The sequence below is a fragment of the Mustela erminea genome, chromosome 13 (genome assembly GCF_009829155.1).
Source record: "Mustela erminea isolate mMusErm1 chromosome 13, mMusErm1.Pri, whole genome shotgun sequence".
NCBI classification, from domain to species: domain Eukaryota; kingdom Metazoa; phylum Chordata; class Mammalia; order Carnivora; family Mustelidae; genus Mustela; species Mustela erminea.
In genome coordinates, this window is record NC_045626.1 from 74,306,712 (window position 1) to 74,333,520 (window position 26,809).

General features: G+C 49.4%; 1 protein-coding gene and 1 long non-coding RNA gene across 3 annotated transcripts; one reads left to right on the plus strand and one right to left on the minus strand.

Moving 5' to 3' along the window:
- Window positions 1-1,747: 1,747 nt before the first annotated feature.
- TCHP (trichoplein keratin filament binding) lies at window positions 1,748-16,907 on the minus strand. Of its 2 annotated transcripts, none has more exons than XM_032310631.1 (13): window positions 16,756-16,907; window positions 15,115-15,273; window positions 14,091-14,301; window positions 13,452-13,508; window positions 10,875-10,943; window positions 10,015-10,188; window positions 8,992-9,104; window positions 8,748-8,814; window positions 7,656-7,828; window positions 6,790-6,871; window positions 4,946-5,131; window positions 4,234-4,377; window positions 1,748-3,049 (listed from the first exon to the last, which is right to left on the minus strand). In XM_032310631.1, exons 2-13 carry the CDS (start codon window positions 15,249-15,251, stop codon window positions 3,017-3,019), a joined length of 1,446 nt encoding a protein of 481 aa, XP_032166522.1. In that variant the 5' UTR covers window positions 15,252-15,273; window positions 16,756-16,907; the 3' UTR covers window positions 1,748-3,016. The 2 variants fall into 2 exon arrangements, with proteins under 2 accessions (XP_032166522.1, XP_032166521.1); XM_032310630.1 differs by having other exon boundaries at window positions 15,115-15,308; window positions 16,756-16,906.
- A 57-nt stretch (window positions 16,908-16,964) lies between these two features.
- On the plus strand, window positions 16,965-26,589 carry LOC116571956. The gene is made up of 3 exons (XR_004278064.1): window positions 16,965-17,049; window positions 22,242-22,865; window positions 25,358-26,589. It is a non-coding gene; the product is annotated as an uncharacterized LOC116571956 (long non-coding RNA).
- The last annotated feature ends 220 nt before the right edge of the window (window positions 26,590-26,809 follow it).

Below are 26,809 nucleotides of genomic sequence, written 5' to 3' on the forward strand. Positions count from 1 at the left end.
TGACTTTGTTCACAGATGACATGATCATCTTTATGTACAAAATCTGAAAGAATTAACCAAAAAAACTTCCTGGAACCAATAAGCAATTATAGCAAGGTTATAGGATAGAAAGCTAATGTATAAACGTTAATTATTTTCCTACACACTAGCAACAAAGAGGTGGAATTTGAAATTAAAAACACAGTACCAATTACATTAGCACCCAAAAACAATGAAATACTGTAGGTATAAATTTAAAAAAAAATGTATCAGAGCTATATGAAGGAAAACAAAATTCTGATGAATGAACTTTTACAAAGATATATTTCATTCATGTTAATAGACAGGAAGATTGTTAAAATGTCAGTTCTTCACAACTTGATCTACAGATTCAATGCAATCCCTAACAACTGGCAGGAAGCCTGGCTGGCTCAGTCAGTGGAGAATGCAACTTTTGATCTTGGGGTTGCAAGTTCGAGTCCCCCATTAGGTATAGAAATTACTTAAAAAAAAAAAAAAAAAAGCTGGGCGCCTGGGTGGCTCAGTGGGTTAAGCCGCTGCCTTCGGCTCAGGGTCCTGGGATCGAGTCCCGCATCGGGCTCTCTGCTCAGCAGGGAGCCTGCTCCCTTCTCTCTCTCTCTGCCTGCCTCTCAGTGTACTTGTAATTTCTCTCTGTCAAATAAATAAATAAAATCTTAAAAAAAAAAAAAAAAGTTAAAAAAAAAATTCCAGCAAGTTATTTTGTGGATATCAACAAACTGATTCTAACGTTTATGTGGAGAGGCAAAAGACCCAGAAGAGCCAATACCAATATATTGCAGGAAAAGAACAAATGGTACTACCCAACTTTAAGACTTAAAGCAACAGGAATCAAGACAGTGGTATTGACTATAGAATGGATCAGATTAAGGAGGCCAGAAATACACTGACAATAAATACAGTCAACTGATCTCTGACAAAGGAGCCAAGGTACTGTGATGACACAAGTACTCTTTCAAATAAATGGTTCTGGACCAACTGGACATCTATGTGACCAAAAAATGAATAAAGACACAGACCTGACACCCTTCAAGTATGTGCTGAATGAGCACGAAGAGTGAAAACACAGAAAATAAGAATTACTTTAATATTAGTAGTGACTTCAGCACCATCTGTTCCAAAGGAACTGAACTTCATAGAAGAACCTGTGAAGAATAATCTAAAAAACACTAATTTTACAGGGCACAGAAAAAGGTGCTAGAAAAAACAGGGAAAAGAAAAAGGTGCTTAGAAACAACATGGCCAATATACATACATGACCAGAGAACAAACTACACATGAGAGAAGAGGACTCTGGGCTATGCTGGAAGCAGTAAGGCAAGGGAAGCTCGAAACTTAGAGAGTATTATTTTGGTTTGAGTTTGGAGAGGAAGCATTTACATGAATTAAAAAAGATCGGCATCACAAAAATGGCTTCAAAAACAAGAAATTTGAAAATAAGAAATAGTAAGATATTTACGTGCCTACTTACCAGGCATTCTGGCCACATCAAATCTATAGTGGAGCTAGTAATTCCCTGTGGTTTACTTAAAAGAGGATCTAGTAAAAATAAGAGGGGGAGATACGACGATTTCCATAAGAAAAAACTGACATAGCCTAGAAAATGTGAGCAGTCGTAGGAAATATGCAAAGCTATAGGAGATGTGGATTAAGTCAGTACAAACCTTTCACTCTACAGGGCCCACTTGGCAACAATTACTAAAAGCGACAGTAACAAAGCCAGGAAAACTTGCTGTCACACCAGAACTTTATTTCACAATAAATGAACATCTGAACGGGGGAAGCGAATACGAGCAAGCATAATGAAAGTGGTGCTCAGGAGATCATAGCCAAAGAAATTCAAGACAAGAAAATGAAAAATATATCATTTGTTTTATAGCACAATGGATGTAGAAGGCAATGCAGCCCTTACACACAGGAGTTTTTCTAATAAACTCTGGTTTTTAATAACCTGGCATGTAGCCCTATAATTAGCTGTAATTTACTGAGACGTGCAATCTTAAATACAATATAATAAAACTGAAATCGCAGAGGAAGAATCTGAAAAAAAAAATACAAGTCATAAAAATTTGATTATTGCTGCAGGGATCTTGTACTCCTTGCAGAGATCAATCTAGAACTCTGTCACATTGATAGAACAGTGGGAAGAGGAAGTTCTGGCCTATCTGGTTGAGTGTGATCTACTTCTTTCAGGCTAAGGGCTCCTTCCTCTGGGCACACACATCCCAGAAGGCTGCATGCTGCCAAGACCTTCCCAAGACACGAGAGGTCCAAAGTGTCAGCCAAAAGGTTAGCCACCCAAGTGGCCTTTTGAGGCTCCCTTCTGGGGCTCAGTAACATCCACGCTGGGATCACCCCACACAGGGCTCTCTATGGGAATTCTACCAAACGTTTCCTGAAGGAGGAAAGGCCCACTTCTTGCCACCTTTCCAGAAAGCATCTGTGGAGCACATCAGACTGTCTCAGAGTTTCATAGCTTTTTTCTTCCAGAAAACAAGACATGATCCTTGGGGGACCACTAAATTAATAAACCCTGAAATAAACTGCATCAAGACTTACGAGTCTGTTCTCAACAGAATAATGAAATTAAAATAGCAAGTTTAAAAACTGAGAAACTTCTCCCAGAGAGACTCTTCACTGGAGGTTGACAATTAGCGTGAGGCAACAGGAAACCATATACCCTGCAATAGGACATACCCCACAGCTCCTAGCGCAGGTGCAGTCTAGGAGGGGACTGTGTGACAGCACTGTCAGCGTGTGACTACAGGAGCCCCATCCTTGGATATGAAAGGCAGGAGGGGGCTTCCTGCTGGGTGCTGCCTACTCACAACACCTTCATCTGGTGAGGCCCTTGCTCTGTTTAACTGTGGACCCGAAGAGGCTCACTGAACCATTTCGCAGTGAACCGAACATTCGACCGGAATGCGGTACAACTGTCTGGTGCCTGCTATTGAAGGCCTCAGCATCCCTTCTCTCTGGGCTTATGGTACCAATGGAGTCAGTTCCAAGCAATTCTGGGATGTCCACAGGGCTGAGGAAACAAAGAAAACACAAGTCTGAGAAGATCGGCAATCTCAGGAACACTGGGAATGAAGCCCAACTTAAATAAGAACTAAAAGCGCAGTATAAATAAATGGCTTTTTCATTTACAAGTGACAAAACTTTGACCCTAAGCCATAACTAAGGCATTTTATTTTTTTTTAAAGATATTATTCATTTATTTGAGATAGAGAGAGAGAGAAAGAGAACAGGAGCAGGGGCGCAGAGGGAGAGGGAGAAGCAGACTCCCCACTGAGCAGGAAGCCCAATGTGGGACTTGATCCCAGGACCCCAGGATCATGACCTGAGCCGAAGGCAGCTGCTTAGCTGACAGAGCCACCCAGGCGCCCCTATTCCTTTCTTAATAACACGTCCACAGGCACTCTGTGAAGCCTAGTCCCGGGGCACTCACTGATCCATAGTCAAGTGAGTTGAGAACATGTTGTTCCCTGCACCTCGAGAGCCCAAGCCAGTCAGGACAAAACAGTGTAGGTGTAGGACAAAACTGCTGCCAGTGTAGCACCTGCTCTACCTGCCTCGATGGCTTCTGAGAGTTATCTGACCATGAAGGAGCCAGTCTCGGTCCCACAGCACTTCAGAGTGCCAGGGGGACCAGAACGGCCATGGTACAGCAGCAGTGGGGTGACACTCTTGCTGGGCTGTCCCTTGGTTCCCGGTGCTCTAGCTGTCAACTCCCTGGGCAAAGCATGCCAGCCTCTGCTTCTCTGTGCGCCCTGTGGTGTCCTGCATAGGGGTGACTCAAGTACTTTGAGAGACAGGGAAAGAAGGAAGGAGAGGAGAGGATCACAGAGTGGGGAGGGGGCAGGGAGAGGTGCTGAGAGGAAGGGAAACCTGGGCTCCGCCATGTGCACAGCCAGGACCTGGCACCACTGCGCCGGGGCTCTCAGATGGCTCCCAGCCCCAGAGGGGGCCACATGGCCCGCAGCTCAGCACTCAGGACCCGAGCAAGACCATCTCAAGCCCAAATAAGAACTGGAAGAACCACATGTTAAGGTCCCCTACTGGCCAAGAAAGGGAGAAACTGAGGAGGAACGAGGAAGAACCGGTGCTGGTTGGGAAATGGAGCCGAACACAGGGCTACAAACAGGCCTGGAATGGCAGAGGCCAGGCCGAGTGGTGGCTCAGCAGCGTGGCCCATCCCCTGCAGACTCCTACCTTGGGCCGGTAGCCCCGCTCGGCCATCATCTTCGCTTCCTGTTGTAGCAGGGTGTCGCTGAGCTGCTCTGCCCGCCTCGCCTCCTCTTCTTCCTCCTCCTGCTGCTGGTCCTCTTCCCATGCCTGCAGCTGCCGCTGTGCAACCTGGCCACCGAGAGCACAGTCACCCAGGACAAGCTCCTGGGGTGGAGCCCTGCCTTGGATCATGAGGGGAAGCCCGTGGATCTGTGCCGGCTGGACAATCCCAGCTAAGGAACAGTGCCGGTGAGTGCCGCAAGAAGGAAGGGCAATTATGAGACTGGAAAGACAAAAGCTCTGGGTGTGCCCATGTACTTAGATCATTCTGTGCTCCTATCAGGTCCCAAACTGAATAAACTGTGCCCCAGTCAGCCGAAGCCTGGCAGATGCAGACAGGAAAGAAAGAGGCTGGCCAGGCATGACAATCTTGCTCCCACACAGACAGAGGACCTAGAGTAAAGCTGGAACTAATCAGGAGGGTTGGGGTTTCAGCTAGAAAGGAAAAGAGATGCACTGAGCCGATTAGTGTGGGCTTCTCGGACAAGGTCCTACTGCCAGGCCACGGAAGAAAGTCAAGGGTCTTGGCATCCCGTGCCACAGCAGGGAGGGGCCACAGCGAGGTCTGCTGCCTGTAGCTCACATCCTCCTGGCTGAGGCTGCCTCCCTCCATCACCTCACCCCCAGCTGAGCCCACCTGGGCCTCCAGCTCCTGTTTCCTGGCCAATTTCAGTTCTTCACTCTCTTCTTTCTCACGGCGAGCTGACTCTCTTGCTTCTTCAAGATTTTTAATAAGTTGCTCCCTGTGTCTCAGGGACTCCTCCTGTGCTCGTCGGTTTTGTTCAAGCTTTTCTTGTATTTGTTGTTGTCTTCCTGTCAAAACCTACCCGCAGCAGGAAGGCAAAGAGCAGATTTTAGTGTGATGCTAACAGGTACCTGTTCTGCTAGCCCCAGCCTTGTCCTCAGTCTCAGGGCTGAATATGCCAGGTGAAACCAAGTCCAGATCATAGGAGTGGCCCACACAGTGTCAGCCCTGCCTCCCACCTGTCCCCACCACACACAAAATGCACACAGACTCTGTGGCAGGGAGAGACAGCTGGGCACCAACAAGGTTAGAGGGGATGGAGGTCCCTACCCAGGATAGAAAAACATAGCAACAAGGTTGTGAGTCTCACTATCCATCAGTTCTAGAAAAAGAAACAACAAGCCACGCAGATGACCAGAGATAGAGTCTGGGTCGCCCCCTCAACCTTTTGGATTTAAATGTACTGCTTAGAGTGCCAGAAACCTTCTGGGTTTGAGACCTGGCCTCACCACAGGGTAACATCCAGAGCATAGTCAGGCCTGGAGAACCAGGAACAGTGGGAAGCCACCTCCCACACCCAACAATTTTGCTCCCTGGCGGAGACACATAAGTGGCCACAACGAGGAGGAACATTTTTAATAAGAAAACAAAAGGTACTGCAGAGTATGGGTAGTCCCAAAGTGAGAGAGCACCACTGGGAACCCGACTCCTCATGGATTCCAAAATGACAAGCAGAAAATTAATTTCCATTTTAAACCACTTTAACATCCTTTTTTTTTTTTTTTTTAAAGATAATTTATTTATTTGTCAGAGAGAGAAAGTGAGAGCACAGGCAGACAGAATGGCAGGCAGAGGCAGAGGGAGAAGCAGGCTCCCTGACGAGCAAGGAGCCTGATGTGGGACTCGATCCCAGGATGCTGGGATCGTAACCTGAGCCAAAGGCAGCCACTCAACCAACTGAGCCACCCAGGCGTCCCCACTTTAACTTTCAATACATGGATAACGAAGGCTTTTCTCTAAAACATTTCCTTTTTTTAATTGTGTGTTGTTTTTTTTTTTTTTTAAATTACGGAATCTCTACCCGCAATGTGGGGCTTGAACTCATGAGCCCAGGATTAAGAGGTGCAGAGTCCACCAACTGAGCCAGCCAGGAGCCCCTAAAAGATTTCCTTCTAATGGGGGTATTGCTCATGTGCATTCCTTAACTCCGACAAAGAAAACAGCTATGTTCCTCTAAGAATCCACTTCTGGTTACACACGCCAAGAAAAAAATACCCTAAATATGGAAAACGGAAAGCCTTATGCACCAAGATGTTCACTGCAATGATTCTTGTAATGCCTCACAATTAGGGGAAGGGGAAAAAAAAAAAAAGAGTACCCCCAAGAAAGGAATAGAACACAAACTACAACACACGCATGTGATATAATATGCAGTTGTCAAAACAGCTCCAAGACGTGACAGTATGTTAGAATGCTTGAAATCAAACAGCGTGGTATGAGGGAAAACACAGAGACACAGGTCATGCACAGAAACCCAAGTAGTCGAAGGAAACCAAGTAATGGTGACTGTAGGTGCCGGGGGTCTGAGTGACTTGGTATTTACTTCCTGTACTCACGAATTGTTTTCTACTAAGTTGATACTACTCTCATAATGACAATACAAGTCTCTTTAAGATAACCAGAGAAACCTGCGTTCCAGAACATTTGGCAGGGTATGTGCTTGCAGCCGTGATTACCTCGCTCATCAGTCTGTCTCGGGCACTCCTCTCCCGGGCCCACTCCGCCTCTCTCTTCTCCCACATCTCCTTGGCTTCCTCCCTGGGAACACAGAGCAGATGATAGCAGGCTCCTTGCCACCATCGATGGCAGAAGACCACAAAAGAACCCACAGGGCTCCGCACACACATCTCCTGTGGGGCCAACCTTCACACCAACTTCTGCACACAACTCTCCACATGTGACAATCACGAACAAGCTCCCGGATACTGTCCCTCCAGTAAGTGCTGTGGGCTGCCTGTCACGCTCCTGCCTCCTTAAAAAACACAACTGTGATGACCAGCACCCAGGTGACTGCAGCAGTCAGGACCCTGGCAGAGAGAGAGAGAGGAGTCCTGCTGTGCCTGAGCTCTGTCACCTTGCTCCTGAGATCACTGCTGGCTCACATGAGAGATAAGCAGTGGGGGATGCGAGTCACCCTCCTTGAGTCCTGGGGATGTCAGGATTCAGTAAGATGAGGACTGGAAAGCGCTCTGCAGTGTCTGACCCACAATCAGTGCTTAGTAAACGTGACTTTTCAGTTGATTATTTCAATCTCCTAGATGAATTTTTAGGGTCCAGAACCATCTGTAGTATTAGCATCTCCACAGTTTATAATAATTTCCCATCAAATTTCTAAAATTTTAAATGAACAGACCCTTACTCTAAACCCTAATGATTTCTTCAGGGAAACACCCCCAGAAGCCAGGTCTGTTAGCAAACATGTGCTCCTCACTATGGACAGCTGAGCAAGGGCAGAGATTTTGGTCACAAGGGAGACCCCCGTGGTCCCTGTGCGGCTGTGAGGACCAGAGTAGAGGCTAAGAGTGTCAGTGCCACCTCTCACCTCAACAGCAGCTGCAGCTCTGCCTCCCGCTCCCTCTCCAGCTGCAGCTGCTCCTCGATGACCTGTTTCATCCACGCTGCGTCAGCCAGGGCCTGCTCCTTCTTGGCCAAGTGCATGCGCTGGTTCTCATCCTCCTTCTCGAGGAGCGCCTGCAGGATGTGCTTGTCCGCCTCCTGGAGGGTGGACGAGGAAGCAGAGCGGGGGCAATGGGAGCTCTTCTGTGGCCCCAGCCTCCCACTCCCACAGCCCCTCCTTCCTGCACTCAGCACAGAGAGCAGACATTCCTGAGGCTTCTAAGGGTTCCGGAGAGAGAGATGGAAGAGTCAGTAAAATCACTTAGGGACGGTTTTAAACAACACAGGAGAGACCCAGGAGCTTTCCCTTTCCAAGGGAGACCCCTCTGCCACCACACACATGTCCCTGCCCTTGGACAGGCCTGGCAGCACAGCTTTCCAGAACACTGTTGGGCAACAGTCTCACTTCTGAGAACAGACTGGAGACCCAAAGGCACAGAGACCATGTGCACAAAATGCTCACTGCAGCCATGCTGTAAGAAGAAAGAACCACAAGCGACTGCGATGGAACGGGCTGTGATGCACACTGCTACAGTGGAGTGCTGTGCAGAGCGAGGGGGATCTGGAGGTTCCGCAACGGGAAACATGCGCTGGATAAAAGCGGCGTGCCGGCCCGAGCACAGCACCACTGCCACCCCTGGCCCAACTGACTGCTGCAGACCAGGTTGGAGGCAAGCAGGCTTGCTCATTCACTCTCCCCGTCTGCATCACTAGCGAGCCCACGGACAGCTAGTACAAAAGAACAAGCTCACTCCCAGTATGAGGTTTGCCATTAGGTAAATATGCTGAGGAATGCCACTTCAATTTTTAAAGAACCCCACTGCTCATCTCTCCGGGCATCCTGTCAATGTATCTGGGAGGAGACCACGGCAGACCCCTCTGGGGAGGGGCGGGGACTGTAGGGCTGAGCAAGGCGGAATCTCCCCCGGGGTCTTATTATGAGAGCACACCCAGCTACTGAGCAACAGAAAGCATCTTCCAAAGAGGGTGAAGAAATGCCAGGCTAACCCAGACTCACCAGTTCCTCTTGGATCTGCTGCGTACGCCGATTGAGCTGCTCATTATACTGATGTCTCAGAAAGCGTCTAGAAATGAACAAAACAGGGGCTGCCTTCAGTGTCTCATAAACAATTACTGGAGATCAGACAGCTGCTTACTACAGACTGTGTCCTCTCTGGTTTGGGATACCCATGCACGTCTGGGAGAGTGAGAGGCTCGCCCCCCTGGCCAGGGCAGCCACTGGGGGCCTTGCTCACACACACCCCAGCTCTGCCTTCTGCCGGAAGGCTGCCACCTGCTTCCTCTCTTCCTCCAGCCTCTCCAGCTCCCACCGCTGCTTTAGCAGATTCTCTTGCTCCTTCTTCAGTTTGGTGGCCTGTGGTGACAATGACAGTTAAGTCCAGTTAAGGTCATCAGAATCAGAGCTCCCTTCATTCTTCATCTGTATTTTCACCAAATGCAAGGCAACAGGGCTGGCCTGGCGGGGGGCAATCAGAAACCCCTCTCACCTCTGGGCTCTGAGCCCTGGGCCCAGCTCACTCATTTCCTGCAAGAGCCTTTCCCGGGCCTGTGGACAAGAATGAGATCCATGCTCCATGCTGCCACAGGACCCTGCATTCGTCCACGCCTTACTGTAACTTAACCTGTCTCCCCCACCCAACACAGCTCCTGCCGTGAGGGCCAGAAGCTTTGCAGGCCAGGGCTGTTGGCCCTGCTCACAGCTGTTTCTGGAGCCCAGTGCAGTGCTTGGCATCAAGCAGATCATGGGCATTAAGGACCTGTTTCCTGAATCACTTGGGCCTGAGGAAGGACAGGCTTCCCCTCGTCTGAATGGGAAGACGCAGCCCAGTAATCTAGCTCAGAGCAACTGCATGCTCAAAGAGCCTCCTGAACTCCTGAACCAAAGACCCTCACAGTTTATGCCTTGAGATCCCCAACCTGCTAGCTGAGGAGAGGTGTAGCTGTGTGCTAGAACATCAGACTAATTCAAGTCTACTTAGTGCCCTGGAAAATCCAAGTTCTAAGAAGGTCCTCACACAGCCACTCTGGAAACACACCTAAGAGAAGTACTCTCTCCACATCATGAACATTCTAGAATCTGGGCATACAACCTAGGAGGATGGAAAAACCACAGCTGGGAATACATGAAAAGGGAGAACCCAGCATTGTTATATTTCTTAGATTCATCCCTTCCCCCCGCATAGGACCTTCTCAGCACAGCTTTCTAAAATGCCATTTTCTAACGACAGGCAGCTGCTAGAGAGGAGCCAGGACCATGCCCTCACCTCCTTCTCCTTCAGCTTCAGCTCCTCCATCTGCTCGAGCAGCGCCTCCGCCTGGAGTGTGCCCTCCAACTGTCTCCTTTCCTCTTCTACTTTCATCTGCTCCAGCGCTTCCCTTCGGACCCGTTCATACTCATTTTCATACCGTTTGTTCTCTTCCTCTTTGGTGGCTTCTTGCTACGTGGACCCAAAGGAACCCAGGTCAGTATCTGTAACGCGGCCAGCAAAGACCCAGGTCCCCACCGCTGTTCCTCATTTGGATGTGTCTGCGCCAGAGTAAGTCATCATGCCACTTATCAGCTGCGTGACCCTAGGTGAGGAAGCACCTTCCTGGGCTGTTCTCATGGTGAGAAGCATGGGTGTGATGCTTCCCTCAGAGACGACACTGAGGAAAGACTCAGCACAGGGCCTGGCACAGAGGAGGGGCTCAAGAATGTTAGGGTTCCTTCCCCTTCCAAAAGCCAGCAAAATACTCTCCAAAATTAACCCAGAGACACAGCTGTGGGTTCACAGAGGTGTGGACTTTTGTTCCCAGAGGGGCTGCCGTAAGCCAAGGATGAGAGTTTACGATGCAAATTACATCAAAAGAGACAGCCAGCAACAACAGTGACCTTTAAGATGTGCATTCCACCTGCCAGTGGCCCACCCTGGTCCCCTGTGTGACTCTGCCCCTGGGAATGAGCACAACGGATTGTCGTATGTGTCAGAGCAACCGCCGTTCGGTGTTAGCATGTTACATCAACTTTGATCAAGTCTATTCCTGGATCAGAGTCATTAACATCGAAAACAAGAAAACTTCAAGGCCCTGGAGACAGCATGCCCACCACAGCACGAAGGACTATTTCCCAAGCCATTTACCACACCTGTTTTTTTTCTTCTTCCTGCATTTTCCAAGAGTTTATCACATGCTCCTTGTGCAGGGCTGATTCAATCTGAGGGTGAGAAGGCAGAGAAGATGAACTTCCTCACTGGCTCACGTTACAGACATATGCTGCAGGGTGCACAGGCAGTGGCCCTAAGTTCCCCACTCGAGGATGCAGGGAGGGCCAGGTACCTTACAGGGGAGCACAAGGGGACCCCAACATGGACAGTCCGAATGCCAGCCAGTTGGGTGTTTACTTACTTAAAGGACTAGGCAGTTCTAAGCAAACTGTAAGAGTTGTAACAAAGGAGCACAAACTTTTCTCCCAGCACCCTGGGGGTTGAGCAGGAGCCGGGCAGTGGACACTGAAATGGAAACAGGATCTGAAAGACCACCTCTGGCTGCTCCAAAGTATGGAAGGCCTCAGGGCAGCAGGAGCTGACTGAAGGACAGACTCAGCCTTCTGCCTGGCTCCTCAGAACTCCCTCTGCAGAGCTGGATAAACACCTACTCCCGTAGCAACAGATGCGACATATCTGGGGTAGTCAAGAAGAGATTTCGGGATGAGGGGGTAGCGCCTGGGTGGCTCAGTCGGTTAAGTGTCCGACTCTCCATCTCATTTCAGGCCCTGATCTCAGAGTCCTGCGTTCAAGCCCCATGTTGAGCTCTACACTGGGCGTGAAGCCTACTTCCAAAAGAAAAAAAGAGAGAGAGAAGAGATTGGGTTTAAAGAATCTTTTGGCTCAGAAAATGAATTACAGCACTACCTAAAAGCTTTTATTGGGGAAACCATCAGAGAGAAAGAACCAGAGCGCAAGCAAAGGGAGAAGCAGGCAGAGGTAGAAGCAGGCCTCTTGCAGAGCAAGGAGCCTGATGTGGGACTTGATCCCAGGACCCTGGGATCATGACCTGAGCTGAAGGCAGATGTTTAACTGATTAAGCCACCCAGGGTTCCCTAATTTGAGTGTTCTAAATAAACATTTTTTAAATAAAGATTTTATTTATTTGTTTGACAGGGAGAGAGAGATCACAAGTAGAGCAGCAGGCGGGGTGGTGGGGGAAGCAGGCTCCCCACCAAGCAGAGAGCCCGACGTGGGGCTCAATCCCAGGACCCTAAGACCATGACCTGAGCCAAAGACAGAGGTTCAACCCACTGAGCCACCCAAGTGCCCCATTTTTTTTTTAAAGATTTTATTTATTTATTTGACAGACAGAGATCACAAGTAGGCAGAGAGGCAGGCAGAGAGAGAGGGGGAAACAGGCTCCCTACTGAGCAGAGAGCCGAACGCGGGGCTTAATCCCAAAACCCTGGGATTATGACCCAAGCTGAAGGCAGAGGCTTTAATTCACTGAACCACCCAGGAGCCCCTAAATAAACATTTCTGAGTAAAATATTTTGGAGCACCAACCTAAACCCTCAAATGGCCAAGGAAAGTCTTTTTTTTTTTTTTAAGATTTTATTTATTTATTTGACAGACAGAGATCACAAGTAGGCAGAGAGAGAGGAGGAAGCAGGCTCCCTGATGAGCAGAGCCCGATTCGGGGCTCGATCCCAGGACCCTGGGATCATGACCCGAGCTGAAGGCAGAGGCTTTAACCCACCGAGCCACCCAGGCACCCCAGGGAAGTCTTAGTGCTTACTGTATAAAACTCCAAACCACCAAATTACTCCATTACTTGGTAACTAGCAATTTCCAAATATAATTAGGAATAAATAAACTCATCCCACCAAAGAAAGACACAAAGTTTAAGTTGAAATAAATTACTGACAACATCACGGGTCATCTTCCTCTAGCCCAGTCTCCGTGGAAGGGTGCCGCTCAAGCCAGACCAGCCCTCCCTTGCTCCCAGATCTCATCCATTGTCCTCCTTTCTCCTGCCACCCCAGTCTGGCCTCCACCACCACTTCCCTGGCTTCACCCCTTCCTGCTGACTTCCACGGTGCTACCAAAGCTACTGTTCCCCAAAATGCAGCTGGGTCCCGCTGTACCCCTGCTTAAGATCATCCAGGTGCTCTCCATGCTTCCAGGAGAAGGCCACACAAGGCTGGCCAGGGTCTGGGCCCACCTGCCTCACCAGCCTCATTTCCTGCAGTCCCCCTTCCCTCTCTGATGGTGCAACCTCCCATCCACTGTTGCTCTGTGGACTCACTCAGGCCTGATCCTCGCTCAGCTGCCTCAATCTGGAATGTCCTTTCCTCACCTCCACACCATCAGGTAAAAGCCCATGTCCTTCCAAACTTCACCCCAGCAACTCCTCTGAGATGTGTCTCTGACCCCCATCTTTCTGGGCCTGCCCAGCCCACTGCAATCTACACTGTAACAAGCTGCCCACTGTCTCCTGCACTGGGCAGCAAGCTCTTGAAGACTGGGGACCCCACCTAATCTCCACATGCCCAGGGGCTAAACCAGGCAGCGAATGTTCAGTAAGTGCTGGCTCAAGACCAAACGAACCAGATCGGCCTGGTGCATTTTTCAGGTGGCTGTTCTCTCCTGTTTCACCCCCAGAAAGAGATGCAAGTTGAAAAATAAGAAGGGAAACATGATTTCATCTACTTAGGCAAATCAAAGGTTTTCACCTCTCGAAGTCTGGGGTGGTTCTTTTTCCAGTGTTCATATAAAAGTTGTTCAGCAATCTGTCAAGAAAACACAAAGCCTCATGTCACTTCTCAAATCCATTCGCATTTTGGATAACCCCCAGCAGAAGTCAGCTCGGGCTGAGCGCCAGGGCTTGCTGTCACCGCACCTGCCCTTCAGACCGCCTGCCCACCGTGCACCCCTGGCTCTGGGAGACACCGGAACAGAACCAGACAAGCCTGACAAATGACTGCCACATGGTGATGGAAGGATGCCAAGATCTGATGCTACAGATGGGTCCCAGATGTGACAGATCCGTTGCAAAAGATAGAGCAGGCTTCAATACACAGACTGGGGCTCACCATTCCCCACAAGTACTGCCAAGCCTCTGCAGGACCACGGGACTGGAATAAAGGCAATGGACTCAGAGGTCATGATTTAAGGGGCCAAAGAGAATAGAAGTGATTCATGAGAAACACACGTGAAGAACAACATAGCACAAACCCCTTGCCCCGTAGGCTCTGCCATTAACGGCAGGATCATCAGACTAGAGTGCCCAGGGGCAGCCCCCACATAAGCTGCACTGACCGGCTAGGGACACTCCCACTCTCCTAGGCTCCTAAGGGACTAGAAGACGTTACCAGTTTCCTCTGCTCTTCTCGGGCGGACTTCAGATTGCCATGCCGCTCCCGGATCCTTCCCTCCTGCAAGTCCATGCTTAGCCGCAGTGCCTCCAGCTCTCTGGCGAGCAGGTCCTGCTCCTCCAGCAGCAGCTGCCTGAGTCTGTCCCGCCTGCATTCCAGCTGCTTCCTCTTCTCCTCCTTCAACTTCTCTCTCTGATAGGCATACATGCTGGGGGTAGAAGGAGCCCTCCCTACATCAGTCATGTGACAGCCACCCGCGGCAGGCTCTGCTCTGCTGTGTGGCCAAAGAGGCTAAGATGGACGTGACGTGGTGACCCAGGAAAGTGTCAGCAGGTCACAGAACGCTATGCATAACAGCAGCTTGGTTTCGCAATAAGGAAGTGTACAGTGGTCTCCCATATGCACATAGTCATAGTAGTAGCTAACACTTGAGCAATTACCATGTACCAGGTACTAGATACATGGATGGCTTCCTATTCACCATATATCCTAAAAAGTGGATTCTGTTGTAGCCCCACATCACAGAGGAGGAAACAAGGTTCATTTACACAGCAAGTGACACAGTCAGGATTTCCATCTAGGTTTGTCTAACTCCAAAGCCTACGCTTTTACTTTCCATGTTTTTTACATTTATTTCTGTAACAATGGGTGTGTTTGTGTGTGTGTGTGTGTAATTTATACACACACACAGCTGGGGAAAAGTACGGGAGGATCTGCATCAGACTGTTAACTGTGGTTCTCTCTGGGGATAAAGGGTCACCCGGAGACTCCCAGATTCTACATATATTTCTTATTGTTTTCTCTTTTTCAATGCAAATATATTATTTCACTGATGATCTTTCTTTTCAGTTTTCAACTGGAAACACATGACCATGCAGGGAATCTATGCCATCCAGCAAATTCCTCCAGAAAACGTGCTGTTAAGCCACTCCCTCACCCCCACCCCCTGGGTTCTTAAAGCCACACACCCTGACCAACAAGTGGCTTCCTGCCTCTGTCCCCCTAAAGTCACTGTAGTTACCTCCGCTGGTAGGAGGTCTTGGAGCTCCATTCAGCCTGTTTGAAGCTACAGATATCAGACATCCTGAAGTAGCGGCTGTTCTGGTCCCACTGTTGCCGAAGCCGGGCCTCCTGCTCTCGGTGTCGCTGTCGGGCCATCTGCTGGTCCAGAAGCCTCCGGCTGCACCAGTAAGAAGGCAACGTGGGGAGTGCCATCTGAGGAGAATGGCAACAGTAGGAAAATGAGCCTGCTGCAGCCCCCTAATGAGTGGTCTTCACCTCTTGGCTGCCCCCGGAATCACCCTACTCCAGACCAATGGTATCAAAAAAGTCTTAGTGCAGGCCCCCAGACAGCAGCATTTATCAAATGCTTTGCAAATCATCACTTTAAATAAGCCTGGACTGTACCCAGCTGTGAGCCAGACACCATCGAGGATGCTGCAGATGAAGGCAGGGAACCCGTCCTAGCAATGCTGGTCCAAACACTTGGGGACTTCAACGCTCCTCACAAAGTAACAGGGATAATGATTTCAGGAACACATATATGTGCCAAACTATTTTTTATTGTTAAAATCACTCCATTATTTGGCAGGTGAGCAAACTCAAGCTCAAAATGGTGACTGGGTGGCTCAGTGGGTTAAGCCTCTGCCTTCGGCTCAGGTGGTGATCTCAGGGTCCTGGGATTGAGTCCTGTGTCGGGCTCTCTGCTCAGCGGGGAGCCTGCTTCCCTCTCTCTCTCTCTGCCTGCCTCTCTGCCTACTTGTGATCTTTCCCTGTGTCGAATAAATAAATTAAATCTTTAAAAAAATAAATAAAATTTAAAAACAAAACAAAATGGTGAAGTGGCTTGCCCAGGATCACAGAGCTAGGAAGCAGAGGAAATGAAAGGACCGGGATCCTATTTCATGACAGTGTCAAACCAAGGCCTGGGCTCTGTAGACAGCAAGAGGCTGCCTGTGGGGACCAATGTGCCCTGGCTCTGGCAACCCCCAGGGAGCGTCCCAGACCAGCGGTCACAGCTGGAAGTGTTCTGGATTGGCATGAAGGACACATCCCTCAACTTACAGATGGAGAAACTCAGACCCAGAGAGGAATCGAACCGAGCAAAATGGGAACACAACGGAGACTTGAAAGCTGAGAGCAGTCTCACTCTAGGCACCTCCTTCCCTAAGCCCAGAGCTGCCAAGATGGGCAGGGTCTACACAGTGCTTGGCTACAACGGTGCTTACGGAAGGTCTGTTGAATAGGCGGATAGGTCTGGGTCCAGGCCAAGCCTCAGACTCGGTGCTCAGAGCTGGGGGAAAATAATCCACATCTATGGGCCAAGTTTAGCCTGCGGCTGCCAGTTCACAACCTGTCTAGGAACTGTGGCAAGGTGCACCTAAATTTTTCCTTGCCCTGTAAGCCGCCCGCGGAAAAGTTTTGCACCAAAAATCAAGAAACGAGACTCCGGTCCCAGCTAGGTCCCATCCTTCACACAGCCCCAACGTCCACAGACGACAAACGGGGTTGCAGAGCAAGCCGTCGGACCCAGAGCGCGCAGGGACTGCGGGTCCCCGGACGCCAGCCGAGGTTCCCGCCAGCGCGTGGCCACTGCGGCGGGGCTCCCCGAGTCCCGACCCCCACCCACGCCGGCTCCGGCCAAGCCCGTACTCCGACTCACGTTCCTCCGCGCCCTGGAACTTCCGGAAAGTGCCCCCGCTAAGCTCCTGCATGCCCCAACCAAGGCCGGCAAGTCCCGCCCGGCCGCGCTGCACCAACGCCCGCCGTTTCCCCGCTCGTTGCCCGTGGCAACGGACGGACGACGGGGTGCCGCAAGGGCCAAGCCGCCTCCAGCGCGATACCGAACGCGCGGAGAGAAAGGAGGCTGCGTTTTTTTTTTTCTCTGGCGCCCTCTCGTGGGAGGCGGGAGATCAATCCCAAACGTCGCTCGTCCCGGAAACAGGGAAAGATGAAGGTAAGGGAATCCTCACTACTCCGCAAAAATCAGAACGGTGGTTACCTGGGGGTTGAAGGTGAGGGTTGCCCGGGGTGGAGGGTGGGGAGGTGGGGAGAAGGTCAGGGGAACAAGTCAGTGGTTCTCAAGCCTGGCTGCACGCGAGAATCACTTGGGGAGGTCTTAAAAGTCCAGGTGCCTTTAAAGAAGACAAAATAAATAAATCCAGATGCCCAGACCAAACTCCAGACCAGTCCCATCAGTTTGTCAGGGGTTGTCTCAGCTCCCCAGGTGCACACAGCGTGCAACCAGCTGAGGGAACCGCTGGCCTAAGTGGATACATTTATTGGTTATTGTCTTTACCTTGGTGGTGGGTTCAAGGGTGTTCATTCTATTGGCTTTTTATGACTCGCATGTGTTACATGTATTGTTTTATGTATGAAAAAGATAATAAAGGGGCGCCCGCCTGGCTCATTGATTGAGCCTGCAACTCCTGAATGTCAGGATCGTGAGTTGAAGCCCCATGTTGGGCATAAAACTTAGTTTAAAATTTTTTTCTTTTTCTTTTTTTTAAGATTTCATTTATTTAGTTGACAGAGAGAGAGAGAGAGACAATAAGGGAGCAGCAGGCTCTCCACTGAGCAAGGAGCCGGATGGGGGCTCCATCCCAGGACCCGGAGATCATGACCTGAGCCGAAGGCAGTTGCTTAAGCGACTGAGCCACACAGGCGCCCCCAATTTTTTCTTTAAATACATAAATTTACCTTAAAAAAATAGACAACTTCACTCATTCAGCCTCTTTCATTTGCCCATTTTTCTTTAATTCTTTTAATTCCTCCCTTCATTCTTATTCATTTGTCTAGTTTCTTTTCTGAGTGCAGCAAAGCAAATTGTTGAACATTTTGGCCTCTATTCCAACCTCCACCAAGCCAATTCTGGGGTCTCTGGGAGGTCACTTCTCTCTGGAAATGAGAGCAGTAAGGAAATGGAACAGAGAGACCATTAAACCAGGCAGCTCTGGTTCCTTGCTAGCCTAGCAAGCAAACAAAACCTAAACCAGAATCAAGCCAGGCTGCACACAAGAAATCTGAGAAAATTTAAAACTGAGAATCCGAGAATCTGGCCTTTCCCAAATAAGGCAACTGCGTAAGCGATTTCCTTGCTTTGCCTCTGCCTCTTCTCTGTAAAAAGCCTCTCCCCCAGGTCCTGCCCGCTGGAGGAGAGCTCCTACCCACCTTTGGTTTGGTGCTACTCAGTTAAAACCGATATATGCCAGGGCGCCTCAGTGGGTTAAAGCCTTTGCCTTTGGCTCAGGTCATGATCTCAGGGTCCTGGGATTGAGCCCCGAATCACATCGGGCTCTCTGCTCAGCGGGGAGCCTGCATCCCCTTCTCTCTCTGCCTGTCTCTCTGCCTACTTGCGATTTCTTTCTGTCAAATAAATAAATAAACTCTTTTTAAAAAAATCAATATGGGGCACCTGGGTGGCTCAGTGGGTTAAAGCCTCTGACTTCGGCTCGGGTCATGATCCCAGGGTCCTAGGATCGAGCCCCGCATTGGGCTTTGTGCTCGGCGCGGAGCCTGCTTCCTCCTCTCTCTCCACCTGACTCTCTGCCTGTCAAATAAAATCTTTAAATAAATAAATATATGCCCTAATAAACGCTTGGAAATTTTAATGTGCCTCAGTGTACCCTTTAACAAGAGTATCAGCAGAGCAGTTTTTTAGCATTGCCCTTGTGAGATGAAATGAAGGTTTCCAAGGAGAGCACGCAGGCCCTGTTTACCTGGTACATCTCAGGAAGTACTTTCTTCCCATCTCCCTTTACTTGACTCTTGCTGACTCGGGGTCGGCCCTACCCCATGCATGAGATTCCCCAGGGTTACCCTCCTGTTAGTCCCTACCTCTTTGGCCAAGATCATGGCCTCTTTTCCATATTGTATCGCCCCTGCCCACCAAACAGGCCAAGGAGGCAGATACCCAGGGGGTCAGCCAACCCAGCAAACGAGCCCAATACATGAATGTTTATTGGTGGGTCTCTCTGAGTGTGGTAGGAACTTCAGAAATAGGTGAATTGGGGTGGTGGGGAGGAAGAAATATCTGAATCGAGTAGGGGGAGACCTGGCTTAGGTCCTGATTTTGTGCCTCTTGAGTGAGTCCCCTCTGCTCCCCAGGACTTTGATTTTCTTATCTGTATAATAATTACCTTAAAGGACCAAAAAGCCTCCACTAGTGCGACTTTCAGGGCCTAGGGCTTGACTGGTGTGGCCCTCGGGCCATGTTCTCTGGGCCTCTTCTGCTGGGCAGCCATCCCCACCGGCCCTCACTTAATCAGCTTCTACCCTCATGATTACATAGCTTCCTGCAGCTCATTAAGCATGTTTACAAGTATCTTTTCCTTTGTTCTTCTCAGGACCCCTGTGAGATATTTTACTGTTGTTCCCATGTTACTACTTTTTTAAAAGATTTTATTTCTTTAAAACATTTTTAAAGATTTATTTATTTTAGAAAGAGATTGAGAGAGACTGCATGTGTGCAGGAGCAGGGGGAGGGGCAGAGGGAAAGGGAGGGAATCCTCAAGCAGACTCCCCACTGAGCGCAGTGCCCAACGCAGGGCTCCATCCCAGGACCCCGAGGTCATGACCTGAGCTGAAATCAAGAGTCGGACACTCAACCAACTAAGCCACATAGGCACCCCAAAAGATTTTATTTTTTTAAAGTATAATTCCTACACCCACCTCGGGGCTTGAACTCATGACCCAGAGATCAAGAGTCGCACACTCCACTGTGTGCGACAGGAGCACCTTATTCCTGTTTTAAAGTTGTCTGAAATGAGCCTCAGACAATGGTGTCCTTGCTCAAGTAAGGTGGTAGAAGCCCCACCCTGTCTGATTCCAGGACCCCCAGGCCCTCTCAGCAGGGATCACCCCCTTCCTTGCTGTCCTCCCCGCCTCCAGCACAGGGGAGGCTCACCATAAATATTTGTTGCAAATGAATGAGTAGATTCCCTGCTTTTGAGTCCCTTCTTCCTTTCCAAAAGGAAAAGGGAAGCATAACATAGAAAGAAAGCAAAAAGAAAAACAGAGCTAATGTTATTTGAATACCATGCACCAAACGCTTTGGGATGTATTCCCTCCCTTAAGCCTCCCTCCAGCCCGTGGGAGTCCCGCCTCCATCCTGTACCTAAGGGACCTGAGACCCTTAAGCAGTCAAACCACTCCCTTGAGGTCACAAAGCAAGGATTGTGCGACCGGGAATTCACATGCAACCTCCAGGTGCTTGTGTTCCCTCTTCAGACTGCTTTTCCAGGAGCTTGCAACTTGCAGGTGTAGCTCTTAAAAGAGGCCAGCAGATGTGGACCAGCTGGGCCATTTAAAGAGTTCAGTATTAAATATTTAGTGACAGGTTGATGACTGGCCCACAGGAGGCAGAGAGGGGAAGGCTTGGCAGGTGGATGCTGCTCGTGCTGGGCCCCGGGCCAGTGCCATGAGGAAGGCTATTTTTGGACTTGTGTCTTTGGGTGTCCCAGCATAAGAGGAGAAAAGAGGGCTGGAGACATGGCATGACAACATGGGAGCCGCTCCCCATTGGCTGAAGGGTGGTGGCACTGGAGGCCGTGCCAGGCCCTCAATTAGTAGGTGGCATTGCCAAGGCACGTTGGTCGAAGCTGGGTTTTCATGGGGTTTCAAAATCAGCCACTCCTCTGGCTTCTCTCTTCTCACTGTGACTATCCTCCCTGAAAATGACAGATGCTGCAGCAGACCCTGGGGTTATGGGGCTGCCTGTGAGAGCCCCCAGTTGTGTGTCTTAATAATAAGAACAGAAATAATCATAACTGTAGATATCTAGGGGAAAGAAAGTATAAAAAAGCATTCACTAACTACAATGACTAAATCACTAGGGGGCACAATTCAGGGTGATTTGAATTTTTATTTGTCCCTAGGTTTTTAAATTTACAATTGGTCACTGATACTTGTATAATTTAAAATACTAATAATAATACAAGGTTGGTGAATCCTAACAACCTGCCTTTCCATCGTGCTTAAGGCTTTATGAAGTACTTTCCGTGGTGAATGGCTCTCAACCTGGACTATAGGTCTGAATCACCTAGAGAGATTTTTTTTTTTTAAGATTTTATTTATTTATCCAACAGACAGAGATCACAGGCAGAGAGGCAGGCAGAGAGAGAGGAAGGGAAGCAGGCTCCCTGCTGAGCAGAGAGCCTGATGCGGGCCTCGATCCCAGGACCCTGAGATCATGACCTGAGCAGAAGGCAGAGGCTTAACCCACTAAGCCACCCAGGCGCCCCGAGAGATTTTTTTTTTAATCCTATGCTTGATCCCCGAGACAGAGGTTCTGATGTAATTGGTCAGGGATGGGGCAGTTTATCTTTTTAATTAAAAACCTTTTTAAAGATTTTGTTTGTAGTTGAGAGTGAGAGAGGGCACTTTGGTGGGGAGGCAGAGGGCAACAGAGAAAGATTCCCCACTGAGCAGGGAGCCGGTCAAAGGGCTTGATCCTAGGACCCTAAGATCATGACCAGCTGAAGGCAGATGCCTAACGGACTGAACCACCCATGTGCCCTTTTTCAATTAAAAAAGTTTTAATTGAGGGGCGCCTGGGAGGCTCAGTCGATTAAGCATCTGCCTGCGGCTCAAGCATGATCCCAGGGTCTTGGGATCGAGCTCCATGTCTGGCTCTCTGCTCTGCAGGGAGCCTGCTTCTCCCTCTCCCTTTGCCTGCTGCTCCACCTGCTTGTGCTCTCTCTCCATCTCTCTCTGTCAAATAAATAAATAAAATCTTTAAAAGTAAAAAATAAAATCTTTAAAAGTAAAAAATAAAAAATAAAAATAGTTTTAATTGAAGTAGAGTTGATACACAATATCACGTTAGTTTCAGGTGTACAATATAGCCTTCAGACAGGACAATCACATACATAACAAAAGGGAGTGTGATCACCATCTGTTGCTGAAGTTGTTACAATATTATTGACTGTGTTCCCTTTGTTGTACTGATCATTCAGGGGACTGATATATGTAACTGGAAGCTCATCCATATTTTGAGTAAACTTTATTTTAGAATAGCTTCATTTTTAAAATATTTTATTTATTTGAGAGAGAGAATGAGAGAGCGAGAGAGATAACCAGAAGGGGAGGGTCAGAGGGTGAAGCAGATTCCCAGCTGAGCAGGGAGCTCAATGCAGGACTCGATCCTAGGACACTGGGACCATGACCCAGCTGAAGGCAGATTCCCAACAACTGAGCCACCCAGGCGCCCCAAGCACGGCACATGCTTACTTCATTTCTCCCAGTGTGGACATCATCGTCCTGAAAGACACCTGTGCAGGTAAGTCCGCCCTTTTCAGATCCCTGGCGGGGACCTCCCATGACCAGTGATGCTCCATCTGGAAATCAGGTGAGCTCCTCAGACCCTGCTCCTATGTGCAGAGGAAGCTGCTGCAAAATGCAGTCATGTTCCAGAACCTTCCATCCAGAGCCCTCTGGTAGTTCAGCCTGCTTCCAGCTGCTAGAATATATCCCTTTGATGGAATGGCACTGTTTTTGGTCTTCCTTTTATTTTTCAAGACCAAGCCAATAGGAAGGAAGGAGCCTCCATGAAGCTCTCAATCATTTTGTATCTCTGAGCTTCGATTTTCCCATCTGTGAAATGGGGATGATAGCACGAGTTTGTTATTAACAGCTGCCTTAGCCCAGAGCCTGGCCCAGTGTCAGGACCTGACAAATCATCACTGTTGGTGTTACAACGGCCCCGATAACTGACAATTTTCCGCGTAGCGCCTGCCTCTGGAAGTGCTGGGTTCGGCTACCCCTCTCGGAAAGGTAGGTGCTGGGAAACTGTTACTTATTTGCGCACCGGGGTTTGTGATCGATTCCTAGCCATTGTCCGTTTCCCCGCTCAAGCTGCACCCTCGTTGGTGGAGTACCCTCTGCTGGATGGTTCAGGAGGAAATCCTGATGTGTCTAAACCAACAGCAGTGGACCCACGCCCTTGTGTGGGAGGGGGCGTGCGGCCCAGTTCTGCCCGAAGACGCTTCAGGGGAGGTCTGGTGGGTATGGGAGGAGGTTCCTGGGAGTTGTCCTCTCTGGAGGAGACCCAGGATGCTGCTGCAGCCATATTCCCACCGGGAGGAAGGCCCCTGACACAGCTGGCTGTGTTCATCACAGGGCAGGAAGAGAGAAGGATCTCCTTCTTGGTGGTGATATGGTGAGCTCAGAAACGGAATCAGCCCATCTGTGGGACCTAACCCCATAGCTTGGGCTTCCTTTTTTTTCTTCTAAGTTTTTCTTTTTATTACTGTTTTATGGTAAAACAACAACAAACAAAAAACATATAACTTGATACCTACCCCCTTAACAAAGTTTGTTTTTTTTTTCTTAAGATTTTATTTATTTATTTGAGAGAGAGAGAGAGAGCACACACAAGCAGGGGGGAGGGGTAGAGGGAGAAGCAGACTCCTCACCAAGCAAGGAGCCCCTTGGGACTTGATCCTAGGACTCTGGGATCATGACCTAAGCTGAAAGCAGATGCTTAACTGACTGAGCCACCCGGGTGTCTGCCCTTAACAAAGATTTAAGTAGACAGTAAAGAATTGTTAGTGGATAAGGAATATGTGGTATATACATGCTGTGAGATTCCTTTTTAGAAGGTAAACTAAAGAGACTTCTTGCTTTAAGTCATTTTTCAGTTACCAGGAAGCATTCCCATCGACAGACTTTTCTAGAGCAACATTGCTAACAGTGATACATCATATATGCATGGGAAAGAGGATATTAAAATACACTTGTATAATCAACCATTTTTAAGTGTGCGATCGATTCAGTGGCATGAAGTACACTCATAATGGGGGCGCCTGGGCAGCTCAGGCAGTTAGGCATCTGCCTTTGGCTCAGGTCATGATCCCAGGGTCCTAGGATGGAGCCCTGTGCTGTCGCAGCAGGGATCCTGCTTCTCCCTCTCCCTCTGCCCCTCCACACCCCCAGCTTGTGCACACTCTCTTTTTCTCTCTCTCAACTAAATAAATAAAATCGTAAAAAAAGAAAAAGCATACTCACAAGGTTGGGCAACCATCTCAGTGTGTTTGAGCTGTTATTTAATATACAAAATCAGGTTGTGGGAACAGATAATAACAATAATAATACTCCCACGGCACTTATCACACTGTGAGTGGGGAATTGGTATTTCTGTGCCCAAGATATGACTGGCCAAAAAAGACACCAGAAAACAAAATATTCAAATACCCTTTTCCCCAGGCAGGTTGGTAGTTTGCCATGGCCCACAGATAGGAGATGTTGCTGGAAGCCTGTTTCCCCTGCCCCCCAGGGGTGCAGCAGGGGCCTAGAGTGGAGCTTGAATCACTCAGGCTGGTGGCCTTTGCCATGGCTGAATTTCAGAAGACACGCCCACACTGAGTGCAAACAGCATGCCTTCCAAGGGAAAAATGTGATGTGCGATCTGAGGATAATTCTTCAACCACAACAGCATCTGGAGAACTGATGTCAGAGGATCTCCCCACACACACACCCCCTGCTTCACCTCCACCCAGTTCTCCCTGGGGTTGGGAGCCCCAAGACCTCTTTGGAGAGTCACGTGACCCAGCTTGGTGGAGCTTACCCCGACTTTACACAGGGAGAGCCGAGGCCCAGAGGAGGGGAGGGCATGCCCAAACTGGGTAAGCAGCAGAGCTGGCGTGTCTAGTGAGAGCATTGGTGGCCTCAGTGAGCGGAGGCAGGAAGAAGCCGCAGAGAAAGGGAGATTCAGCCGGTACCCACTCAGCATTGGGTTCCCTGTGACTTCCCTTCTCACAGTGTCTCTGGAACATATGGTTATCGCAACCCCACTTTTCAGATGAGGAAAGTGAGGCTTCGTGTTGTCCAGGGTCCCCATCCCAAAGCCCACACCAGTTCCATTCTGCTGGGCTGTCAAGTGTGGTCCCAGTCCACTGAAATGGGGCGTCATCAAGCCAGCCTTGCATTTTCTGAGACTTTCCCAGACATGGGCACCCACTGGCCAATCCTGGATGGCAGACAGCTTCCATTTCCTAAGTTCCCAAGTTCAAGTTGATCAGTGGAGGGAGTCAGAGCAACTCCCTTCTCTGCTTGAGCCTTTCTGGGCTCCCCATTTCCCTCTGCGTGAAGCCCACACCATGAGCAGGCCACTGGACCCAGAATGGGGGTCTGGCTCTTGGCTAAACTCACCCACTACACCAGCCTTTCCTTTGACTCCCATGGCCAGTTTCTACCATGCTGTTCCTTCTGCCCGGAAGGCTCTGCATGGCTTCTGACTCCTCTTTATTCTTTTATCTTTTCTCTAGGAAGCCCTCCTTGATCCTCTCTAATGGGGTCAGGATGCCTGGCCTTGGGACACACTGCATTTTGCCCATAGCGTTCACTGCAGTGTGAAAGCAATGATTTTTTAAACTTAGTAACCTACGCACACAAGACTGTGAGCTTCATGAGAGCAGGGACCTTGCTGCCTTGTTCCTATGATGTGTCACCAAGTCTCTGCTCTACTGATCGGTCCACAACAGGTGCTTAGTAAAAATACTGGATGAAGGAGTGAGTGAAACTCTGGCCAGTGGGACACTAACCTAAGCACACTTGTCGTTGGGGACGTGGGGGCAGGAGCTGGAGGACCACACTTTTGCCAGCAGTTTGCCCCCAACTGGGCCATGTGCCAGGACTGGTTCCTGAAAATGAGCACAATCTCGCTTGAGCAAGTACCTGGGCCATTCCTGAGTCCTCTCCTGAATGTCAAGAGCCTTTGTCCCTGGGGCAGTCTTCCCCACTTGTCCTGTCTCCACACCACCCTCACCAGGTCAGTAAAGGACTCATATGACTGGCCTGGGTCCTGGGGGAAGGGCAGCAGGAGCAAGGAACACACCCCCCAAAGCCACTATTGAAATTAGAAGGTAGAAGGGTGTAGAAAACAAGATGGAGTCACTCATGTCAAGCAGGGTCCTGTGCGGAGTAATGATGCCAGCTGCTAAGGGAACCTCGGCTGTGAGATATCGCCAGGTCCAGCCCCAGCTGACCACACACCCGAGCTGATAGCAAGCAGGAGCAGAGCAGGTGTGCGGCAGTCCAGGACTGATAAACCCCTTTCAATGGCAAAGGATGTTGGCAGCAAACTGTCAGACTCTTCAACCATGAACCCCTCTCTGTCTGCCCACTGAAAAAAAGGCAGACAACGCCCAACAATCTGCTTGACAATCTCCCAACAGAACTGAGATCCTTCCCAGTTTGAACAGAATAAGGAGAAGCAGTAAGTGCTGAGAGCTGACCGGGACTAAACCCAGGTCTCTTCTCAACAGTGCTCGCAGACTGACTTCACATTTTTTCTTTTTTCTTTTTTTCTTTCCTTCCTTAACTTCCTCCCCCCTCTGTCATCTTATTGGTTGTGTGACTTGTGTAGTGTTCTGCTCTGCGTGCTGTGTAAGAAGCCAAGTCAGTCATGTGGTGAAATGTCATTGACTTTGAAATCCTGAACCTGCTTTGTAATTATGTGAACCCGGCTTTAGGACTGAATAAAGCTGACATTGTGGAAAAGACATATCTCGTGTGTGTGTGTGTGTGTGTGTGTGTGTGTGTGTGTGTGTATGTGTTTCTTCATAGCGTGCTCATAACAGAGGGAGGGACCTCTGAAATTATCAGGCCAGACCTACTCCCTTTACCCTCAGGGAAAATGAGGCTCAAAGAGGGATGTCAAGTCTTGAAACCAGTCCACAGGGTTAGAACCAGATCTCGGGTCCCCTGACAAGTGGGCC